This window comes from Octopus sinensis, unplaced genomic scaffold (assembly GCF_006345805.1).
Source record: "Octopus sinensis unplaced genomic scaffold, ASM634580v1 Contig12302, whole genome shotgun sequence".
NCBI lineage: Eukaryota > Metazoa > Mollusca > Cephalopoda > Octopoda > Octopodidae > Octopus > Octopus sinensis.
In genome coordinates this window covers 1-26,292 of record NW_021832590.1, presented here as the reverse complement: position 1 = coordinate 26,292, position 26,292 = coordinate 1, and the positions used below count along the sequence as shown (strand labels likewise).

Here is a 26,292-nt window from a genome sequence, read left to right as displayed (position 1 = left end):
ATTTATTGTTAGCGAAGATTAGAAGATGACAATCAAATAGCACTAGCAGTAGCATCCTCTGGTATTGCTTAACTTTTTTAAATCTTTCTTACAATACTGAACCGGTTTTTGAAAGAGCCTGTGAATGTCCAGTTGAATATTTAAATTCCTTAGATCCTTCTGGGATGCCGAATCATCTTTTAAAGTTAAAAATAGGCGTTCCAGTGGTTTTATTAGGAAATCTTGCGCCACCTAAATTATGCAACGGAAAGAGGTTAGTTAAAAAAATTGATAGCAAACGTAATAGAAGCAACATTTTTAACAAGTAAGTATAGAGGTGAGAATGTTTATATCCCACGAATTCCGATTCTTTTTGATGAATTGCCGTTTAGATTTAAAAGGCTGCAATTTGCTTTGAGGATGAGTTTTGCGATGACAATAAACAAAGCCCAGGGACAGTCTAACTTTAATATTGAACTGTTGAAATCATACTGAAAAGATTCGTGATCCCGTAATAATTGAAGATACCACTACAGATAAACTGATAAAAAATGTCGTTAACAAAACATTAAATGCGAAAGTGGCGAATTTGTCGAGTATATAAGATTTAGAAAAAGATCTTGCACTCGGTCTTCAGAGATCCACGGACAATGCACGGAACTTATTCCATGGCATAAACGAGTAGGCGATCTCACCGCTAAACTACTATGTTGGCCTGATGATTAATTAGCCACCAAGTTCGGAAGTATGCTGTACCATACTTACTCATGGAGGCATAACAAGGTGGTGAGGTCCTTCCATCTATTGCTCTGCAGTAAGTATGCCTTAAGACGGTCCAGAAAGTACCAAAAGTGATACTTAAGACAGGTTGGTGTAGATAAGTCTCTACAGGCTTAAAAGCAGTCAACTGTTCTTAAGAGGACTCTGGAGAGTATCTTTTTTGATGCTCGCCGATCCAGTCCTTTCCTAATATTTGTTCAGCGAGAAGCGCAGGACTAAACCTTCTCTAAGATCTAGGAGCCAGAAAAGAGAGGGAAGGAGGTGCGAATTGGCATCCTCTGTTCACATCAGAAGCTCTGGACTTAGTTAGAAAATTAATTAGTTAATTAGATTCTTTTTATTAATACAAGGTCCATCTATTTCATCGTTTTAGACTCGCAGTTAAATTATAACTTTGGTAAAGAACAGACTTGTTACTCGCAGTATACAAGATTGACTAATCTCTTTGTCCAACAAAAATTTAATTCTGTAAAATTAAAAAGAAATTCAAAAAAACTTCATCTTTTTTGTTTTAAATATAACTTGAACGTCGAAATAACCAAACAAACACCTGCAACTCCAACAGCAGCTAAATTCACCCAGCACAAGACATTCCTTGTATATTTTGCGTTTTTGTATTCTTCGTGGAAACTTTAAATCATAATAAATTACGAAAACTAAAGTTTTTCGATAGTCTGAATAATCACCACCAAGACTCCAGTAGATGTTTTGTCGGTAAAACTTACCAACCCATACACAAACGCTGATTCGTTCTAATTAAATAAAGAAATGCTGTCAAAACGTGATTATCTCCGATCATATTTGAGATCATGGCCAAAGCGGTTATTATGATGGTGGTGGAGCCAAAACCAAATATGACAGACATCAGTATAGTCCCTGAGATATCTTGCTCTTTAAGGTACATAATAATTATTGAGGAAATGGCTACAAATACAAGACCAATGAAGTATAGTCTCTGCAATCGGTTAAACCAGGTAACCTTAATTCCAATTCGTGAGATCAGTCTATTTTGAAATGCCGATATTGAGATGGAAGACACGTAAAATATGAGAGGAACTATGAACAAAAATTCCTAAAAATAAAAGTAAAAAAGGGCTACTGATTTTAATTTGAGTGTATACACAAGATATACTGGATAGTAGATTAGCGAAATATTTGTGATAAGTCGTGCAATTGCGTATATTGTGGCGAACTAGAAAATTTTTGAAAAATTAGATTTACAAAATATAATCTAGAATCATTTAGCCATGATTTCCAACTCTTCATCTCATTACTAGAATCTTTAGTTTGATTTGTCTCCGGCTCATATGTTCCAACATGAAATAGTAAACATGCCACTACTCCAATTGATAAATTTACAGCAACAATTTTCTAAAAATTTAATTTTAGTGAAAATACTAAAATCGAAGACTCCGTGGGTACTCCACTGCTCCGTCCGCTATTTACTCCCACAAAAAGAGAGCCGAGAGTGAAAACCATGACATAAGAGGCCACCGTAAATCCATAACTATTCATAATTAATTTTTAGCCACCGAATTGAATTAAGAATAATTCTTTCTTCGTCACTATCGCTGATGACGTTCATGAGAGAAAGATGGGAAATTTGACTGCACGCCCACCCGAACTGAAAACACATTCCAAGTGGGATATAATAAATGGATTGAGCAATGACTGAACAGTTTTCTGGGTTTTGACAGTTAGGAGGATTTTTTAGATGGAAAAAAGTCCCGAACAAAGCCAAAATGGCTCCTATCATCTTACACAAGAAGTTTGACCCAATAAATGCCACCCTTTTTTCTGGCTGTAAAACTTGAAAATTTTGATGCGATCGAGGAAGTACCCAACAAAAATTGTCCCGAATGCATCGGTGATTTGTCCAATAAAAAATATCCAACCTTGTTTTTTCTTTAACATATATTAAAACCGGTTAGGTTTGAAGGGACCTTTCTGATGTGCTGAATATAAATTATGAACAAAATCATGACGAGTCCCCCAACCAAGTCATTCAAAACGTGACCTACTCCGTACGAAATTCTCTTCATCCATATGTTGTAATTCGAATCTAGCCTTAAAAATCGAATTTTCATTTTGCCTGTACAAAAAGTTTATCTATTAAATGTAAATTAGAACGATGCGGTTCTTATTGATAAGATAAAAATATTTCTGTTTGGTTGTCTGAAATACGCTATTTTACCTATATAATCAAAAATAATTAATTCAAAAATTTAAATATTCTTCAAAATTAACATTTGACCATTTAAAATATAAATCTAGCCTGAGTTTACTATCAAAATGTTTTTTTTCGTTTCTTTAAAATCCTACTTACCTTTTTTGGAATATATTCAAGCGTAAAATCTCGAAGTTAATCTAAGTAACCTCAAACTATCGAATCTCCAAAAGATCTTCAGGCTCTTCTTGATATTCTTCCTCCTGTCACGCAATGATCCATATAATTCAAGTCAATCCTATAAAGGAATAAAAATTCGCAACAACTCTATGTTTGCAAAGGAACTTTTTTTAAAATTCAATCGTGTTGTAAGAAACAACTAATCCCAGTTTAAGTTTTGACTCTTTTCCAGAATTCGAAACGGTAAAGTTCAAATTTGATCAATAAGAAAAAGTTTTATAAATTTTGAATTATTTTGTCTTTGCATTAGAGCAGACGTCACCAAACTACGGCACCAAACTCTAATTAGAGAAAAGATTTTTAAAAAACATTGTAATTGCTAAAATCTTGAATTGGAATACGCCGCTCATTCTCAGCTTTTCAGAAATTGATGACTTTAGAATCAAGAAATATTTATAAACTTATTTTAATTCAAAGATAAAATTTTCAATAAAAACTGTCGACTTTTTTTCCAGATGTTGGCGGGACAGTTGTTTTCATTTTAATTTAATTGATTTGTAAATAAATTTATACTTTAAGGATATAATTTGATAAAATTAAAATATAGTTTTGTCAAAATATATCATAGGATTAATAAAGTCGTGAGATTTTGTACGTTTTTTAATTGTTTGTTGGCTACAAACAAAATTTTTTTTTAACCGTGCTCTTGAATTCTGAAACCACACCTTTTGCAGAATGGACATGAGAACAAACCTGAGATACTCTTTTAGGGAGTCGAGCTTCATCGGAAATTTTCTCTAACTCTTGACTGTCCGGGTTTTGATCGATTCTAAAATATGCCTGCAATGTTTCTATTTGAGAGTCTGAAAACACAGTTCTCATCCTTTTATTTTGTTTTTTCTTTAAAGCTTAAAAATTAAATCATTTGAAACAACCACTAAGATTCATCCCTTGTTCCCCGGAATAGTGTAAATTACAAAGAACTCTGTTGTTGTGAAAGTAATATTCCTCTCCAGTTGAAAGTTGTTTCTTGCACTTTTCACAAGAAAAACAAGCCAAATGATAAAATTGTTTTCCATTTTGCCTAACCCAATCTCCACTGTGCAAATCTCTGCCACATCCAAAACATTTTTCGTTATTAAACCTAGAAGTATTCTATTGAACTGGCAACCTGCAATAGTCGCCGAAACAATATATTTTTTCATTTTTTATGAAACATTTTGTTGAATACTCTAACCTAACACCGCAAACGGTGCACTTGAGGCATTCGCAATGCCAAAATGAATTGTTGATATTTAATTTCAAGTCGGCTTCTATCATACATCCACATTCAGAGCAAACATCCTAATTATATTTGTAATATTTCAACTTTCATTTGTAAAAACGAGTATGATTCGTAAAAATCGTTTAAATATTACAAATTATTGATATACTCCGGAAAATAACTTATATTATGCAATAATTTAAATATTTGTTAAATAGTTGTAATTTATTTTAACAAAAGATCAGCAATTGATAATTATATTTTCTTCGTGTTCGATAAAATTCATTAAAATCGAGACAGGTTCAAACAAATAACTTTCCCTATAACAAGTCATTTTTAATTTTTATAGTCAATAATAACATATGTGTGAAACAATAGACCTAATCAAAATTTACCTGTAATTATCAATACAGACCTCGTTGGTAAATTCAAACACGCTACTTTCCTAGGGCATTAACCGAGCTAAAAATATTTCTAATGACATTGAAAAGTCCTGTAGTAACAGTGCCAAATTTTAAGGATCATATCCTCTTAGAATATTGGCAGACATGGTCTTTCACAACTAAAAATCGAACTATTGTTCAGCCAAACGGCTTCCATTTGTTTTAAAAAGATAGTTATGAAAAAAGAATTACACCTTAATCAATTATATTACGTAAAAATAGACTACTCCGTGTAATCGCGAGAGCCCCTACGAGCATGGTTTTCAGAATTCTTGGTTTCTTCTTCAACTTTGTCATCGAAAGGAGTGGAAGTCATAAACTGAAGCGATTATATGAACAATTAACCAAATGAGGGTTATTTCTGAAATCAGGAATAGGTGAACTAAAAATCAAAAAATTAAAAAAACTTAAAATTGCTTGTACTCAATGACATGTCGTCCAAGCCTACGGATATTATATCGATGGCGTGCTCGGTGGCAGCATTCAGGGGAGTGTATAAATGGGAGGTAGTTAGGCGTACTGGAGATTCCGTGTTTGCATTTTGGCCAAATTGAAATGTTCGGTGAATGACATTTCTAAAAAAGTGAATGTTATAGTACTTTCGAGCCGAATAATGAATTTGGTTTTGGTCAATTTTTTTACAAAAAAGTGCTGATTTGTCCGAGATGGACCACTTGAGGTGACCTTGAGATTCCTGGTTTTATTTTAGAAATAATTAACAAGTGTTTTTCTTAGAAAATTTGATTTTTGGGCTTTTTCCATTAAGCCAGGTGTTGTTTTTATGTTGGTTAACGAAGGAGTATGTACGAATGTTTGTTCGGGAAATTGACGCTTTTGGTAGGATATTACCATGGGACTTTCAGTTTTGTTTCGCTTAAGTTTACGAAATTGCTCCATTACCACCAAAAATTATTCTAGAAACTATATTTTACTCAGAAAAAACTTACAACAAGAATAAGTTTGTTCTTTGGCGGGATTATTTTAAATTTAAATTATCATTATAAAAATAATATTCATTTTGAACTAATTATAGTTTTGACAAAAAAATGCATGTTTTTTTTATTTCTGTATGAACAGATTATATGTTTTGACGCCAAAAACAAAATATGATAAAAAATTATTTAAGAATTCATTTTTGTCACTATGTGACCAAACAACATGCATTTCTACGTCCAAATCTCCCACAAAATTGGGATGTTCCTTTATCTCGTGGAGGATTCTGTGGAACATTTTTGATTGACTTGACATGGCTTCTCTAAGCTTATTGATTTTTACTAAAATGTTCTGAGTTCTAGAAGAAGTTACTTCAAGAATCATATTTAGAGGATTTTGAATGCGATGAAGGCCCCCAACTCTCGATAGCATTTATGGAACAACAGCATCTCAAAAGTCGTTGCTTACAACGTGAGAAAAACTAACATGGTCTTGCGTGGTTAATTGTCACATCTAAGCCAGAAAATGAATGTGTTTTTTCGACTCACTATTTATGAAATTTTTGGACCACAATTAGCCAGCAGTTTGGGAAAATATTTCAAAACATTTTATAAACAAACTCATTCTATCAGTTAAAAAACAATGCTGGGAAATTTTTACGGCAAAAGGAGAGCATACAAGATATTAATTAGGAATGGGTTAATTTTGAATCATTTTTTTTGTCACTGACATATACTAACATTGTGTGTCATGCTTTTAATTTTTCCAAATTAATGTAATTAACAAATATTTTATTAAAATTAAATACTAATAATTACAACTAATCTACTAAGTTTTTCGAAATTAGAATATTTATAAGATTTTCAAAGAAAAACTAAATATGAATTTTGAATCATTTTTTTTGTCGAGGAGTGTAGATCAGACCTATGATGAAAAATTAACTGGGGCATTAAGAAAACGATAGAAGTCATTTTTACATGGTTTTCTATGAAAAACAACATTCTGTAAGTTAAGTTAGTTGCTACCACTTCCGCGTTCCTATAAATAAATAAGTAAATACCTAAGGTATCGCCTGAGTCGTACTCTCAACTATCCTCCCAGCCAGTCCTTTCCATCTAGCCTTGTTACTCCCGCGTTTACGAATATCCTCAAGATCGTTACCAGTTTTTAGCTGACCGCCAATTCTTGCGTAATCACTCAGGCAGAAAGGAAGCGTACATTTTAGCCGATTCCGAAATCCAATTCCGTGATTAGAAAAGTAATCTTACATGATTTAATTACAAGGAATTATTTCGTTCATTCTCAGAACATGTCTGAAAAGTCTTCAGCGTAAGGTATAATTTCCTTGATTATCGGCTTGCATTTACATAATTTGTAGAGAGTGTCATTTTCGATAATCTGTGGTCATTTGATACCTGAAGTAAAGCCATAGTCTAACAATAGCAAAGGTTTTTCGCAGATTTAATCTGCTGACTACGATCTTATGATCGCTGTTTGTCAAAGATTCTCCATACGAACAGGAGTCAACTAGTAATATCTTCTGGAACTGCTTGCACAAAATATGATATTTGATTAGATATTTCACAGGTTTTTGGAAAGACCACATAAAAAAAATTGAATAAATCATTGTATTTTATCATGAAAATAGTTCCCCACAACGAAAAGGACTCTGTTACCTCCCCAGACATTTCATCATGTTCACCACGGCTTCTTCATTCATTTATTCATTCATTTGTTTATTTCATTCGATTTACAAAGTGACCACAAACTTTTAATATTGAATCTCGACAACATATCTTCACAACTATTCTATCAACTAAAATACAATCCCAACCACACGGAAAATGTCACAGATTTATTCAATTCTGATGCCCGGGAAGCTTAAGGACAATCCTGCCTCATATAGACCCATCTTTTTATTATGCGTCCCATCGAGATTCCTCAGCAACTCTTTGCTTGAAAGACATACAAAAGGCGTTCGATTCAGTCCCCAGAAAAAACCTTATCTGCAAGATTTTTACCCTTAAATATTTAACCAAACCTTAAACTATGGCTAGAAAACTTTTTGAGTGGACGTCGAGTCCTTGTAAATCATGGCCTAATAAACTCTGTTTCTAAACTGTTACCAAACGGCGTCTTTTGGGGATCACCACTGTCTCCAATTATTGTCAACCTTTATATGAGCGACATTCCAATCCCTAATTTTACTCTCCTATGCTGACGATATTATCATAAGATCACGGGACCAACATCTACTCACAGCAATCCAACGACTTCAGGGAAATATTAACAACATATCTTATTGGCTATGTACAAACTAGCTGAACTTAAGCCACAAAAAATGCATTACTCTATTCACGATTAACAATAAAATATCCAACTCCGAAATCAATTTTGTTTTGAGCGGAACAAGAATTCCGCAGACAAAAACGCAGGAAATACTCGGTATGATCTTTGACACTCAATTTTCTTTCTCTAAGCTATTGACAGTCTTACAACTAAACTATCGAGAAGATTAAACTTTTTAAAAGCTTTTCTTGGTTTTTGAACGGGAAAACAAAAATCCTGGTTTAACATTATAAACAAACAATATATCGAGCCCTCTATTGGTTATGCTTGTGGTGCCAAATCTGCAAAAGATCTCGAACCTACAGCGGAAGGCTGCAAAGTCTATCTCCAGTTTACTGAACGACTTATAAAGCCAAAGCCCTTCAAAACGCTTGTAAGGACGACGGGGTCTGTGTTCCATGTTAAAACATACTAGCAACAGCCCAAACCCTTGGATCCTCGTCCAATTAGAAGATGCGTAAAATACCTGGCTGAACACAGAGATAAGATGAGTAGATTGATTGGGAACGCCAGGATCACTTAATTAATTTTGATTTCTGGCTTTGACAGTGTTCTGCGTTTAAATAAAAATAAAAAAAAACTGGTCAATAAAAAATTCTAATCCAAAAAAGTTTGATTTAAACATTCAACTAGTCTGCTATGCGACCTACGGCCACGGTAAGAGCTTAAGAATTTTTTTATTCTAAGAATATTAATATTCTTATAGACATTTCCATCTTCGATAATTATATATTTCGTTGTGTCGGTGTTATTAAATAAGGGATACCTTTTATTGTTTGTATTAGCATTGATGTCATTTTAGATAATTTTTTTTAACGGCTGCATAAATTGAAAACAAATCAATGATAACAAGAACCTAAAATATAAACTAGAGTTATATACACATAAATTTGAATCATTTAATTCTGAATATTTCCTTAAGTCAATGAGATCGGCTGTGTATTGATCACGCGAACCTCTCGCAATGACTGCTGTAATAGGAGGTTTTGTTGCCATCAATACTTTTGACTAATCATCTTATAAATTATTTAATTAAGAATCCCGAGTGATTTCTCTTCTTCACTTGGAAGAAGAGACTATTCCATCCCATGTCAAGACAATTGGAATAATCTTTACTTTTGCTGATAAAGGATCGACAGTTCATTCGTATTTGTAAAATTTTTCCACTGCAACTTTCTTTAAACGATCTTGTGAGGTAATTCCCACTTCGATTAAATGTATTTCTTTTTTCCTCTTGCCATACACAAAAATGTCATGTTTATTAAATTAAACTTTCGTTTCAGCTACGTGTCAACTTTGATTTCGAGATTTTGGGTCGATATTATTGACACAACCGAATGTCCTTTCAATTTCCTGCTTCGTTTAATTCCATACATTCGACATAAGTGAAGATAAATAAAATTAACCACTTCATTATGTCTTCGAAGATAAGCACATCATCCTACCACACCGCGTGGCTAGATGGTCAACAGTCTGCTTGCTTTTTTTCAATGGACGCATAGTGAACTCGTGTATGCAAAGAATCAATTCATATCCTGCAAAAGACAGTACAATGCTTCGTCCCGTGGACACTTGTTCCCCTTCGATAGCTTTTGCTTAGATAATTTTTTTCAACGGCATAGATAGGTCGACATTTGATTCCTTAATACATTTAAACATCTCCGAATGTAGTGATTTACAACAGATTCGGTTAAGCAAGAATTTTCCTTTGGTGGATTATACCTGACATATAACATAATTTTTAATTCATAATTCATAAATATGAATGCGCCCCACACGAAAAGATTATAACTTGTCTGGATTAGGTTGATAATTTCTATACGAGCTTATCAGAAGAATATTCCAAACTCTGCCCGTCCATGTTAATTTTTGTTGCTGGGGATTGGAATTCAAAGAAAGGAATTAAACACAGGGATGCACGCAGCATTATTAGTCACAGGAGGGGAAATCGAAATTTTTCTGGAAATTTTATGATTGACTTTTGTAAAATCAACAATTTATTTCCATGCAACACGACTTTTCGCACGCCGACACAACATTTTGTAAACTATTAAAAAACAAATAAATTATTAAATTTTAAAAATCTTAAATATTTATCAGTGAATTATTTTGATATTTTGAAAGATATTGATAAAAATAAAAAAATTCTATAAACCAAATAATGTCTAGTGGTGGATCCTTTCAAGAAACTCCACAAGCAAACGAAGGTAAATAATTATAAAAAAGAATACCAGAAACTCAAGAACAGAAAGAACTCTTAGAATACCTCAATAACATGGATTTACTACACACCATTGCAGTCGAACCAAATTTCAAACTACAAGTACACCAAAATGAAGATTCTATGTACTGTCGGATAAAGCAAACCATGCATGATTGTTTTTGGGATATATTCACCAAGGAAATATCAGAGACCCCTCCAAATCTGTCCCAGGCACCTTCCTTATTGAGAGATCTCAAATCAGTATAAATGATTGGTCAAATTCAGTGCCTAATAGCCATCATATCAACAAAAAATGTCAATCTACTGGACAATGTTGAATGTGTGTTCGACGTGGAGTATATGAAGGAACAAATGGATAGAAATTTGTTCGATTTGGGATACTACACGGACTTTGTCATTCAGGTGATGGCATCCAATTGTGCCCCCGAGAGGGACGGACTAGTAGAAGGGTTAGCTAACTTTAAGCACAATCCTGCTCTCCTGCTTAGGTTAAATTGGGTTTTAGAACATTTAAGGAATCTTTTTGAAGTACTGACTATTCTGAAGATGGATGTAGCTAATTTCAACATTACTACTCTGCGACCGTACTTGGTTCAAAATGCCATCTCTTATGAACAACAAAAGTTTCTCAAATTAATAGGTTCTATTTAAAAAATAGGTTCTGTTTAATATTCAGATAAATTAATTTTAATAAAAGAAAAATAATTACATTTAACTATTATGTTTTTAGAAAATTGCAAGGTCGATCTTTGCTATACAAAAATTTGGCTCAGTGAAGCTTTCAAACAATGTGGGGACACACAATCTATAAGTATTTTGAATTGTGCTTATGTAAGTCTGCTCGACGTGTCCTTAAGAACTGAGTTTACTTATCCCGAGGTAGAAATGTGGTTAATTTCAAAGACACTTATTCTGGATGTTGATAGGATTTTCGACATTTCAAATAAAGTACTAAAACTTTGTTTTTTTGCAACAATCGTCGAATCAATCAATCATTCTTCCAATGAGAACAAAACGGCCAATATTATTTCTGGGTTTTTTGAAAGTTTTGGGTCTCGCTGGTCGTTCGGAGGTATGCGAAAGAATCCCCAAGACACTGTCTCTTCTATAAGGCAGATCTTTGAATCGGTCGACTGTGTTTCTTTGGATGAGGAATTACTGAAAAATGTTTTGACGGACCACACATGTGGATGCTTCTCCCAGCTTTGTTTGTTGTGTGGTTTTGATTTATAGATGACGGTTTCTGCAACTCTATGAAGGAGCTTTTGGAAAGTGGTGTACTTTCGGAGGTGCCTGGGACGTTTGCTGGATTTTCAGAGGAGTTTAAAACATTGGGTCTTCGTTTCTATAAACTGATGACTCACAATCGTCTGGTTTATGGAAAATGGTACGATGAAATAATTTCGGGTCTCAAATAGCCTTAATTTACTGACGTTCTAATGTTAATGTTATATTAAATGATGATTTTTTCAATTTTTCGAATGTTTATTGTTCTCAAAGTACTAACTTAGAGCCAAGTACAATTCCTTTGCAAAATGGGCTGAGAAAATATTTGGATGCTGGGGATTGTTTTTTGTTCAATTTTTTAGTAGTCATCTCACCGCTATATTAATGAATGGATTTTTAATATTGCGGTTTCGACATAATTAATAACCCAGAAAATATATAATAATAATTTAAAATCAATTAATTAGGTTATCTGGACGAATCGAGTGGAAAAAATTTTAGTTAGAAATAACGAATTCTAATTACGCGTCAATAAAATAATCAATTTTTAAAATCGATCAAATATTATTAAATTTTTTGAAATTTAACTAATAATTAATTTTAAATTAATTGAATAATTGAATTCTATTACAAATAAAAGCGTTTTTTGTGGTCTGAATGGCGTCTTCTGCTGTGCAAGAATTTAAACAAAAAATGGACAATTTAAAACAAGAACGAGACTACTTCGAACAGCGAATAAGCGACACAACAGAAAAATTGATGATCCAGAAGAATAAAGCTGAGGAAGTTACCACTCGCTTTTTAACTAACAGTAACAGAATCGCAAACAACTCACATCCTGTATAAGCAGAGAATTTATTCTCAACTCCAAAAACGAAGAACTCCACGTCTCTCTTCTGACACAAAGAAATGCTTTGAACGATTTATTGGAGCGGACTGAGGAGTCCAAACGGTCAGTATCTCATATAATTCAAAATCAGTCAGCGAGCTAAGTTGGAAACCATGAATCTTGAATTGGAAGAACAGAACGCCGATTTGACTCAAAAACTCAAGAGTTTGACCGCTACTAACGAAATGAATGAAAATAAACTTTGCCAAGTTGACATTCCTTAGCACATTTCAGATAACTCGACAAAACAGGTGTTTTGAAGAGAAAGAAGAGACGCTGAGGAGTAAAATTGACGAATATAATAAGTCGAGAGTCATTTTATCATCCCTAGTGATATTAAAGCATTTGAAGGCGAGCTGGACCGAGTCATTGAAGAGGTCGCAAGCCTGGAGACTGCGAATGAGAAGGTTTGGATGCTTTGATTTATCTGACTGTATTTGGAGAAAGAGGCCGAGGTTGATAGGGAAATTGCCAAAGTGAAGAGCGAACTTGATTTGGTGTTTTGTTGTGCTTACTTTTTAGAAAGAACGAGGTTTGGAGGAGCTTTTAAGTGTCAATCGGCGTCTTCAGAGGGACTTGAATGTTTTAGAGGGTTTTTAGATTTTTGGTTTATTTTTCTTGTAGATGAGAAGGAGCGTTTGGAGGATATTAATTCTCGACTCAGGAAAGAATTCGATTCTGCATTGAAGGAATTTACTGACTATTAGTTCTCTTCTTTTAGTTTTCTGTTTTTTGGTTTAAACTTATTTTTACAGTTTGGAAATATAACTATTTGAATAATTTAAAAACATTTTTGATGACATTTTACAATGGCCTCTAGATTATCTTTTTTCACGTAGGGAGTTAGTTTAACTGATTCTGTCCTCACGAATAAATGTAAAACCGGCTGATTACCCTAACGTCATACTCCAACTGTTTTTTGGGTGCAAAGGTGACAAAATATTGTAAAAATAATGTTCCCGATTGAATATTAGTATACTCTAATTTATTTAAACTAATTTTGCCACGAGAAAGAAATCTTTACTCTTCCAATTGGACTCCTAACAATCCCGAAAGACCCATCGAAGAACACAAGAACCCCATTCAGAGTGACTGACATACCTACGTCATCCGATGTAACTCTATGATCTTCATCTCTCGCATCGTCTACGGACTGGTCAGTCCTCAATGAAACGAGAAGCGACCACAACCCAATAGTGGTGAAGATCAAAAGAGAAATTGTCACCAGGAAAGTTCCCATTCCATAAAATTACAAAGCGGCCAACTGGCCATGGTGCAAAGAGATATTGACCACGAGGCTAATGAGTTGCAATCTGTGCGACTTTAGCTCTCTCGACAAAGCAATTGGCTTCTTCTCGAAGATCAATCTGGAAGCAAGAGCAATGGCCATACCTAAACGTCCACCTCACGCTGCTTGTAGCGAAAGAAATCCGGCCTGGCCAAGGAGAGAAATCGCCTCAAGAAGTCAAACCGAATGTCTCCCGACATAATTACCCGCATCAGATATTTCAACAAGGAATTGAAGACCAGTAAACACAAGCACACATATCTGAAATGGAATCACATTCTTAGTACCGTGAACGGAAGAAGTGTGTAAGAGTCGTTGTCCTTGAAGATGCAAAACGTCCAGACGGCTGTACACATTTCGCTTTTGAATAAGCAGGAAGCACTACTGTATTTACTTGTTTATGAAAATGGGTAGACTGAGGATAGTTAAGTTAGTTAATAGCACTTAAGCGTTTTCATAAGCACGTTTTGGTCGTGCCTTACTCTCAACTATCTTCCAAGTCAGTTTTTTCCCAAGCCAGTCACTCAGCTGTCTTCCCAGTGACAAAATCATTCGAATGAAATATTTAATGTGACCGGCATATTAATGGACCGATTGCATAAATTGCAAAATAAATTATATAAATAAATATTAACCCATTGTAGAGATATGTTTTTATATAAATTGTAGCATAATTTTATTTTTATTATTTTTATTTACACACGTGTTTGATGCGTTTGTTGGAATTGACTAGGGAACAACTTGAAAAATTGAGAAATTCCAAATTTCATCAATAGCTGAGAATTCATTAGACAAGAAAAAACGATTTCGATTAAAAGAGCTATCGTAAAATTGTTTTTTTGAAGACGGTAAAGCGTTTTACTGAAGGGTGACCTAAAATTACGGTTCTTTGCAGTTGAAGATAAGGAACTGAAATTAAAGATAATTGAGGTAGTTTATCTGCTTTATTGAAGTCTGAGCATAATAAAACCATTTTGGCCGAGATAGACTTAGTAGTATGTGGAGGAATACTTTCTATAACATAATGAGAAGAAGATACCGCTTTGTTTTAGACAAATGTGTTTATTGTCAAGTATTGGCTATTTATTTATTAGCTAGTCCAAAAAATTGATGGCAACCAAGCCACCTATCACTCCAATCATTGCCAGAGGTCCTAGAGACCGTTATATCGCAGATCTATAGATCTCAGAAGATATTCAGAAATAAATCGATCAAACTCGTGGGTAAACTTAAATAATTATTATATATGAAGGTTCTAGTGGTCATTGATTCGTTTACTAAGTATGCTGTTGTAGAATTAGCAAAAAATAAAAGTGCATTGGAAATTTCATCTCTACTTGAGAATATTTTTTACGTTATTGGAGAACCCGTCATTCTCCAAACTGATAATGGAAGGGAGTTTCGCAATTCTGAAATGGATAAGCTGTGTGAATTTTTAAAATAAAGCATATCTGTGGAAGACCTAGAGCACCTGGGTACAAGGACAAGTTGAAAGGTTTATTTTAAAGCTATAATAAAAAGGTTCAACCAATCAATTAAACGGTGGATATCCTCAACAAGTGCTTCAGCTGGAAGTTTTGGAGTTTACTTCAACATTATAAAGAGGATCGTATATGATTACAATCGAACAAACATGACACGACCAAGAATATTCCTTTTCGAAAGTTTTATGGGAATTAAAAAAGACCAGACGAAAATGAAATAATGCATTAATGGCATTCGTATGGAACTGACCCAGAAGAAGAAATAAATTACGAAAAAAATGAATGCTCGGAAGATGACCAGCAGAATATTTTAAATTAAATAGTTGAAACTTTTAATGTTTTGCATTGTGTCGTATACGGGGTTTTTTAATTAAGTTTTAATAAAAATGTTATTTAGAGTTCCTCTTAACACTAGAAATTGTAATCAGAAAGTATTAAAGATCGTATTAATCATAAAATCCGAGTCAAATACACTGCGGCCGCAGGCCGCATAGGGAACAGTATCAAATTGACTTCCAACAATTAGGGTTTGGTTGTCTTTCGAAATTGACTTTTTACGTTAGAATATTCATATCTCAAATTTTAAAAGTTTACTACAGTCGGACCTCGGTTTGAGCCACTTGGTGGCTCATAAACCGAGGTTGTATCATAAACCGAGGTTGGCTAATAATCCTAATTAACAGTACTTTAAGTAAAAAATAGTTCACAAGAAACAGATAGAAACAGTTCATAAGTTTATACTTTTTTGAAATAATGCGTAATCTTTTCTCCAAAACGATTTTTATCCCGTAATTAATCATTATTTTTTCCTTAGGGCGTAGAAATCATTAATAATTCTGGAGAAAGTTTGCATATATTTTCCTCCATATTATTAATAAGAGTCAGTGGATCTATGATGTCTGTTGATTCAGGCCCATTATAAAAATTTATTTTGCTTTCAAGCAATTCTTCGACAAAGACTTCGTTCACCTTTTTTGTCACGTCAGTATGAATCTTCGAATTGATATTTATTGTTTCCTCCATCTACACTCAAAAATTTTTCCAACAATTTTGAATTTGATTTTGAAGTTACATGCTTCAGAATTAGTTGCATCACATTCCGTAAATTGAGACTCTTGATGCTTCCAAAAAATTGCTTCTATTTTTCACAAATCATACGAATTCGATAAGTAAATTACTGTAATTTGTCTTCAGTGCTTTAATTATGCCCATATCCAATGGCTGAACTAACGATGTAGTGTTTTTAGGTAAATATAAAAATTCAATTTTGAATAATCGGATAGTCTATGAGAACTAGCATTATCAACAACATTAATATTTTTCGGTTTTCAGAAAGCATTCTGGTATTCAATTAAAAACCCCAGCTTTTAAAAATTTCAGTTGTCATCCACGAAATTTCAGAAGAGTATCATGACGTTAAAACATCAGGATTGAATTGTTTTAATAAGCACCGAGGGTTTCGATATTTGCCGATAATTAAAGACTCCAGTTTCTCTCCAAGATAACTGCAGCATAGAAGCAGACTAACCCTTTCCTGTGCTGCTTAAAACCAAACGAATTTTCATCACATTGTACAAATGACTTAGTTGGTGGTATTTTTGATAAAGTGCAGTTTCGTCGCAATTAAATACATTTCTTTCTTTACCATAATAAAAACTTTTGTATCTTTCTTGGAAAAAATGAGGAGCATAGATTATCTGCGGAACCCTTTTCACCACACAATGTTTAATTTTTTTTTTTTACAAATTACAATATAGTTAAACACGAGAATAAAATAGATACAGTGAATCCTCGCAAATTGGCCACCTCGCAAATTGGCCAATTTTTAAATTGGCCAATTTTTTTCACAATTTACTAAGAAAAAAATTAATTTTCTTAGTAAATTGGCCAATTCTCAAATTGGCCACAATTTTTGAATTATTATTTTTTTTAATTAGAAAATAAACTATTTTTTTAATCACATGTCTTATAAAATTTCTCGTGGACGTTATACTCGGCTCACTTTTCTTGAAAAAACACAAATTATAAACTACAAGGAAGAAAATGACAGTGTTTCGTGTCAGCTTCTGGCTGACAGATTCTCACATTTATTCCACAAGACGATCTCGAGAAAGACGATCAATAATCTACTGCTTAATAAAGACTCTATTTTACGGGATTCGAAAATCTATCAAAATTCGTATAAAGCTGCTCACAAACCAAAATTTCCTACGCTTGAAGAAAAATTGATCGAATGGATGGATACAATAGAGTCTAAAGGTATTAATTGAAAACCAATTTTTAGGTGGTTTTTTGAATGATTCCTTAATATCGTGTAAGGCTGCGCATTTTGCCGAAGAGCTACAACTTAGTAACTTTAAAAATTCTAATGGATTTCTGGCAAAATTCAAAAAGAGACACGGTTTTAGAATGCTAAAATTACATGGAGAGATGCGAACAGATAAAGTAGTTGACATTAATTCTTTTCGTGAAGAATTTAAAGAATTTCTAAATCGTATAAGCCTGATCTAATTTATAATTTGGATGAAACTGCATTATACTACAAGCTTATTCCATCGAAAAGCGTATGCAGAAACCGATTCCAAGGATACAAAAATTTTAAAGACCGTGTGTCTATTATGCTTTGTTCAAACATGACCGGAAGTCATAAATTGAAACCTGTGATGATTGGAAAACCAAAAATGCCTAGATGTTTTAAAAATTTTGACTATGGATGTCTTGTCTCATATTATAGCTCACAGAAAGCTTGGATGACTGGATCTATTTTTATTGATTGGATTATTAGCTTTGATCTCCAGCTTAAAATTAAAAAGAAGAAAATTTATTGCTAATAGACCACTGTCCTGCACATTCTATTCCTCAAAACTTGGATTGTATTAAGATTTTATTTTTTCCTAAAAATTCTACTGGATTACTACAACCAATGGATATTGGAATTATAAAAACCTTCAAGACTCATTTCATGAGAAGAAAGCTACAGTACTTAACTGATTTGCTGGAGACTGAAAATATTTCTGTATACAATTCATACAAAAATTGACATTAAAAGATGCAATTTTGTTTGTTAATATGGCTTGGGATGACGTATCTACTGAAACTATTCAAAATTGTTTTAAGATTTTAAATGAATCTAATCACGAAAATACATTAATTGAACATTATGAGACTGAAATTGAAAGAACTGACATTTTCGATCCTCTAATGAGCGAAGATTTTCTAAATATCGAAAACACAGAGATCAAGATATAAACGAAAATTGTTTACAAGAGGATCAAGAGTCTGAAATTAGCGACGAAGAGACAAAAATCATATATCCACTCGATAGAAAAGATATTGCAAAGACATTAACTAGAATAGAAAGGCAACTTTACTGTAATGCAGAAAATGAGAATGATGTTTCGCTGATTACTGCATAAGAAAATACAAAGAAAATGTAAAAAGAGCAAATAAAAAGGAATTAGGGATTGAATTTTATTTTAATAAAATTTAAACGTGTTTATTTTATTTTTTAAATATTGATTTTTTTCAAATTGGCCATTTTTCTCAAATTGGCCATAAAATCTCTATGTACCAAAAATGGCCAATTTGCGAGGATTCACTGTATTAAACAACTAATTTCCCGCCTCTTAAATGGAACACAGTTTCCACGTACTATACCAGGAAATCCTTTCGAGAGCCACTTTTGGACTCGCTTGGTCTCCCCGTTTATGGGAAATCATGCGCCAGCTTTTTCAAAGGAAAGAGACTTTTCGCCGATGACGCCGGACGTCTCGACAAAGATAGGAGTGAACAGATATCGTTCAGAGAGCTCCTTGTACTTTCCAATCTTCATCTTCTCGGTTTTGCGAGAGACTGAGCCAGCTTCGACAGCTGAAGAAGGAAGGTTAAGCTCCGAGAAAGTGTCGGAACACGTCGCATCCATAACAGAGACTTGCCGAACTCAAACGGGAAAGTCGATAGACCATCGGCTCTTTTTCCGTCTTTTTCGGAAAGTCGATATACACAATGTTTTGTATTGTAAATTATGTCGTTTCTTAAATCTTTGAAGACAACCATTAGACGATTTGAAATTATTAAATGATAATTTTAAAGCGACCATCGACCCAATTTTCTTAATGGTCGGTCCAGATAAGGGAACTTTTTCAAGTCGCAATTTGTGAAAAATTTCGAAAACTTTAAGATCGAGATTTTTAAGCTTTTCAGGATCACTAGTTTGCTCGGATAAATCAGAATAAATAGTTCTATTATCAAGAAAAGGGAATTTTTTTTTTATACGTGAAATTGTAGCCCTGCTAACTTTGAAAATTTCCGCAATTCTGCGCTCTGAAAGCTGGTTCCGTTTCATATATTGGGGTATTTCGAGTTTTTTTTCGTGATCAATTTTCATTTTAGGCATCTAGAAAACATAGAACAGTGGAAAATACTTAAACAAAGACAACAACGTGACAAGGAAAAAATTCTTTAAAAAAAACGATAAAATAATAAAATAAAAATAATTATATTACAAATATTTAGTTTTAGCAATTTTTAGATGGCTCATAACGGGTCTATTTTTTAAATGATTTTTACAAACCCCTTAGGAAAAAACAGTTTTCAAAAACGTGGCTCAAAATAGAGTTTGTATCATAAGCGAGTATGGATCATACCCGAGGTCTGGCTCATAACGAGGTCCGACTGTATTACTATTTTAAAATGGAAACCCTCTAAATATAATCTTAATAATAAAATGGTATGGTGTGTGTCTGTCTGTCTGTGCACACCAACTTCAAATTGGCAATACGATGTCCTCGACTTACATGATGAGGTCCTTAAAACCTTCCCCCCAAAAAAATTAAAAAAAATTTTCTGCATTTTGGTTAAAATGAACAACTACGATGTCCTCGATTTACATGATGAGGTCCATAAAACCTTCCCCCCCAAAAAAAAAGTAAAAAATATTTTCTCTGCATTTTGGTTAAAATGAACAACTACGATACCCTCGACTTACATGATGAGGTCCTTAAAACCTTCCCCCCTAAAAAAAATTAAAAATTTTCTGCATTTGGTTAAAAGAACAACTACGATGTCCTCGACTTACATGATGAGTCCTTAAAACCTTCCCCCAAAAAAAAAATTAAAAAAAATTTTCTGCATTTTGGTTAAATTGAACAACTACGATGTCCTCGACTTACATGATGAGGTCCTTAAAACCTTCCCCCCAAAAAATTAAAAAAAATTTTCTGCATTTTGGTTAAAATGAACAACTACGATGTCCTCGACTTACATGATGAGGTCCTTAAAACCTTCCCTCCAAAAAATATTAAAAAAAAATTTTCTGCATTTTGGTTAAAATGAACAACTACGATGTCCTCGATTACATGATGAGGTCCATAAAACCTTCCCCCCAAAAAAAGTAAAAAAAAATTTTCTGCATTTTGGTTAAAATGAACAACTACGATACCCTCGACTTACATGATGAGGTCCTTAATACCTTCCCCCAAAAAAAATTAAAAAAAATTTTCTGCATCTGGGTTAAAATGAACAACTACGATGTCCTCGACTTACATGATGAGGTCCATAAAACCTTCCCCCCAAAAAAAATTAAAAAAAAATTTTCTGCATTTTGGTTAAATTGAACAACTACGATGTCCTCGACTTACATGATGAGGTCCTTAATACCTTCCCCCAAAAAAAATTAAAAAAAATTTTCTGCATTTTGGTTAAATTGAACAACTACGATGTCCTCGACTTACATGATGAGGTCCTTAAAACCTTTCCGCCAAAAAATCACAAAATTATTTTCTGCATTTGATTAAAATGAACAACGTTAATGTCCTCGACATTCATGATGAGATCCATTAAAACCTTCGAGGGAAAAATCTCACGTATTAAGAATATCCTTGATGAAAACGACAGCGAGAATATTAACAATGATGAAGATATGTGGGTACTTGAGATTATGTAAAAAATTGTGTAATATATTATGCAATTTAGGGAAGTCTCTAAACGTGAAGAAATGTGGGTACTTGAGATTATGTAAAAAATTGCGTAATATATTATGCAATTTGGAGAGCTCCTAGATATGAGGAAACAATGGTACTTGAGATTAGGTAATAAATTGCGTGATATATTATGCAATTTTAAGAGGTGCCTAAATGTGTAGATACGAGGATACTTGAGATTATGTAATGGCAACTTGTTCCTCTTGTAAATCATCCAATTCCCGCAAGAAGGGCCGCTTGTGCTCCTCTTGCGATCTGTACTTCCATCTATCCTGCGTCGGGCTCTCCAGGGCCAGCTCGGCCGTTATCCAATGCTGGAAGTGCCCGAGTTGCCTTGGTCTACCCAAACGCATATCCCCAATTCCCGGGAGCCATTTTACCCCTTCTCAATTCCTCAAATCCTTATCTGCTTTCCGAAGCGAATCATTCATTTCAGTAAGGATTCCAAAATCGGCCAGACCCACTGTGGCCAAGTCCCTCGCAGCCTTGATCGACCTGGCGCTGGCTTCCAGCGCTCCTGACCCTTGGTTCAAGCTGTTCTCTTTCTTTCCCGTTTGCCTCAATTCTTCTCCCTGCGCTCATGCGCTGCTAATCACGTTTCTTCTGCCAGCGGATTAAGGACCGTTGTACATCTTACGTCCACTCAGAGTTCAACTCTGATTGGCTGTCTGTCTCTCTTACGCCCCCTTGTAAGGAGGCACCCTCAAAACGGCCCGGTCTCGCAGAATTGCGCTTTTCCCGGGCAGTCCGAAGCAAACTCCTCCAGGGCGATATCTCTGGAGCAGTGCGCGCAATTTCATCCAACTCCTCTGTGGCTCCTCGGTGTGATGCTGTCCTGAATCAACTCCGCAGCAAACACCCCCAAGCTCCCACGACCTCCGTGCAACACCGACGTTAGTTTCGGCTCCGTCCAACCCGATAACCTCGTCTGAGGTTTCGGCCGCTCTCGGGTCTTTTGCGCCCAGTAGCAGCGGCGGGATAGACGGTGTTAAAGCCCATCCACCTACGCGATCTCCTGAGCCCATTGACCCACGAATCCGGAAAAGACCTGCTATCTTCTGTCACTCGTCTTTGTTCGCACATTGTCTCGGGCGAGATTCCAACCGTCGCCAGAGATCTTCTTTCTCTGCTGGCCTCATTGCCCTGTCGAAAGCCGATGGTGGCGTGAGGCCCATTGCGGTCGGTAACGTTTTCAGGAGACTCTCGGCCAAGATAATGTCCCGCAGGGTTTTCCCCCTGAGTCTGGAGTTTCTCCCTTTCCAGTACGGTGTCGGCGTCCAAGGTGCCTGCGAATTCTCGCGCACGGCACTCGCCAACTTGTCCAGTCAAAGCCAGAAGACTGCAAGTTCATCGTGAAGCTGGACGTCAGCAACGCATTCAACTGCGTCCGCCGGGACCATCTGCTCGAAGTGGTCTCGGCACGTTGCCCCGTTCTCTTCCCAATTGTAAAGCTGGCATACTCTGCCCCAAGCTGCCTTCTGATCCATGATCAGATCATCATGTCAGAATGCGGCATTCAGCAGGGTGACCCACTGGGCCCATTGCTGTTTGCCCTCTCTGTTGACCACATTGCACGGAACCTTTCTTCCACTGTTAACTTCTGGTACCTGGACGACGTGACGATTGGTGGACCTACAGAGGTCGTTATGGAAGACGTTAAGAGAATCACTTCCGGTTTCTCCAAGATCGGACTATCTCTTAACGGCAAAAAATGCGAACTCGTAAACATTTCTCTTGCCCCCGCCGCTCTCCGCAACACATTCTCCTCTCTCAGCAGCCTGATCGTTGGGTTAAGGCTAACGCCCACCAGCGATCTAGTTATCTTGGGCTCTCCAATTCCGCTGATAGGATAGAAAATGCCTTATCGTCTAAATGGGACGAAATTAAACTACTCACTGATCGGATCCGTGGGCTTGGCTCGCATCTTGCGTTTTTCTTGTTATGAAGAACTTTCTTTTCGTCCCCAGACTGACCTATATTCTCCGTTCCTCCCCGTGTTTCGCTGCCACAGACTCATTATCCAGAATCGATAATCTTGTCCACCAATCGCTAACATTCCACCTCAATTTGAGGTTCACTGGTGACGGTTTTACCCGTGCCAGTTTACCAACTCGCTTCGGGGGATCGGGATCCGCCCTTGTGCGGACCTGGCCCTACCCTGCTAAAAAAAAAATGTGTAGATTCCGAGGATACTTGAGATTATTGCAATTTTTAAGAGTGCCTAAATGTGTAGATACGAGGATAATTGAGATTATGTAATAAATTACGATATATATGCAATTGGGAGAGGTTCCTAGATATGAGGAAACAAGGGTACTTGAGATTAGGTAATAAATTGCGTAATATATATGCAATTTTTAAGAGGTGCCTAAATGTGTAGATACGAGGATACTTGAGATATGTAATAAATACGTAATATATTGAGCAATTTGGAGAGGTTCCTAGATATGAGGAAACAAGTGTACTTGAGATAGGTAATAAATTGCGAATATCTTATGCATTTTAAGAGGTGCCTAAAGTGTAGATACGAGGATACTTGAGATTAGTAATAAATTACGCAATATATTATGCAATTGGAGAGGTTCCTAGATATGAGGAACAAGGGTACTGAGATTAGGTAATAAATTGCGTAATATATTATGCAATTTTAAGAGGGGTGCCTAAATGTGTAGATACGAGGATAATTGAGATTATGTAATAAATTACGTAATATATTAACATTTGGATAGGTTCCTAGATATGAGGAAACAAGGGTACTTGAGATTAGGTAATAAATTGCGTAATATATTATGCAATTTTTAAGAGGTGCCTAAATGTGTAGATACGAGGATACTTGAGATTATGTAATAAATTACGTAATATATTATGCAATTTGGAGAGGTTCCTAGATATGAGGAAACAAGGGTACTTGAGATTAGGTAATAAATTGCGTAATATATTATGCAACTAAATGTGTAGATACGAGGATACTTGAGATTATGTAATAAATTACGTAATATATTATGCAATTTGGAGAGGTTCCTAGATATGAAGGGTACTTGAGATTAGGTAATAAATTGCGTAATATATTATGCAACTAAATGTGTAGATACGAGGATACTTGAGATTATGTAATAAATTACGTAATATATTAAGCAATTTGGATAGGTTCCTAGATATGAGGAAACAAGGGTACTTGAGATTAGGTAATAAATTGCGTAATATATTATGCAATTTTTAAGAGGTGCCTAAATGTGTAGATACGAGGATACTTGAGATTATGTAATAAATTGTGTAATATATTATGCAATTTGGAGAGGTTCCTAGATATGAGGAAACAAGTGTACTTGAGATTAGGTAATAAATTGCGTAATATATTATGCAACTAAATGTGTAGATACGAGGATACTTGAGATTATGTAATAAATTACGTAATATATTAAGCAATTTGGATAGGTTCCTAGATATGAGGAAACAAGGGTACTTGAGATTAGGTAATAAATTGCGTAATATATTATGCAATTTTAAGAGGTTCCTAAATGTGTAGATACGAGGATACTTGAGATTATGTAATAAATTACGTAATATATTAAGCAATTTGGATAGGTTCCTAGATATGAGGAAACAAGGGTACTTGAGATTAGGTAATAAATTGCGTAATATATTATGCAACTAAATGTGTAGATACGAGGATACTTGAGATTATGTAATAAATTACGTAATATATTAAGCAATTTGGATAGGTTCCTAGATATGAGGAAACAAGGGTACTTGAGATTAGGTAATAAATTGCGTAATATATTATGCAATTTTAAGAGGTGCCTAAATGTGTAGATACGAAGATACTTGAGATTATGTAATAAATTACGTAATATATTATGCAATTTGGAGAGGTTCCTAGATATGAGGAGACAAGTGTACTTGAGATTAGGTAATAAATTGCGTAATATATTATGCAACTAAATGTGTAGATACGAGGATACTTGAGATTATGTAATAAATTACGTAATATATTATGCAATTTGGAGAGGTTCCTAGATATGAGGAAACAAGGGTACTTGAGATTAGGTAATAAATTGCGTAATATATTATGCAACTAAATGTGTAGATACGAGGATACTTGAGATTATGTAATAAATTACGTAATATATTATGCAATTTGGAGAGGTTCCTAGATATGAAGGGTACTTGAGATTAGGTAATAAATTGCGTAATATATTATGCAACTAACATGTGTAGAGACGAGGATACTTGAGATTATGTAATAAATTACGTAATATATTAAGCAATTTGGATAGGTTCCTAGATATGAGGAAACAAGGGTACTTGAGATTAGGTAATAAATTGCGTAATATATTATGCAATTTTTAAGAGGTGCCTAAATGTGTAGATACGAGGATACTTGAGATTAGGTAATAAATTGTGTAATATATTATGCAATTTGGAGAGGTTCCTAGATATGAGGAAACAAGTGTACTTGAGATTAGGTAATAAATTGCGTAATATATTATGCAACTAAATGTGTAGATACGAGGATACTTGAGATTATGTAATAAATTACGTAATATATTAAGCAATTTGGATAGGTTCCTAGATATGAGGAACACAGGGTACTTGAGATTAGGTAATAAATTGCGTAATATATTATGCAATTTTAAGAGGTTCCTAAATGTGTAGATACGAGGATACTTGAGATTATGTAATAAATTACGTAATATTTAAGCAATTTGGATAGGTTCCATATATAGGAAACAGGGTACTTGAGATTAGTAATAAATTGCGTAATATATTATGCAACTAAATGTGTAGTACGAGGAGGATACTTGAGATTATGTAATAAATTACGTAATATATTAAGCAATTGGATAGGTCCAAGATATGAGAAAACAAGTGTACTTGTGATTAGGTAACAAATTGCGTAATATATTATGCCATTTTAAGAGGTGCCTAAATGTGTAATACGAGGATATTGAGATTATGTAATAAATACGTAATATATTATGCAATTTGGAGAGGTTCTAGATATGGAGGGAGGAAACAAGGGTACTTGAGATTAGGTAATAAATTGCGTAAATATTATGCAACTAAATGGTAGATACGAGGAACTTGAGATTATGTAATAAAT

At 34.5% G+C, this 26,292-nt stretch overlaps 2 protein-coding genes across 2 annotated transcripts; one reads left to right on the top strand and one right to left on the bottom strand.

The window, feature by feature from the left end:
• Positions 1-1,415: 1,415 nt before the first annotated feature.
• Positions 1,416-2,515, bottom strand: LOC115229271. Its single transcript, XM_036499157.1, has 4 exons — positions 2,292-2,515; positions 2,034-2,061; positions 1,859-1,951; positions 1,416-1,511 (listed from the first exon to the last, which is right to left on the bottom strand). Exons 1-4 carry the CDS (start codon positions 2,513-2,515, stop codon positions 1,416-1,418), a joined length of 441 nt encoding a protein of 146 aa, XP_036355050.1.
• A 7,855-nt stretch (positions 2,516-10,370) lies between these two features.
• On the top strand, positions 10,371-11,552 carry LOC115229269 (T-complex protein 11-like protein 2). Its single transcript, XM_029799648.2, has 3 exons — positions 10,371-10,559; positions 10,722-10,959; positions 11,050-11,552. The coding sequence occupies exons 1-3, from the start codon at positions 10,371-10,373 to the stop codon at positions 11,550-11,552; spliced, it is 930 nt and encodes a 309-aa protein (XP_029655508.2).
• The last annotated feature ends 14,740 nt before the right edge of the window (positions 11,553-26,292 follow it).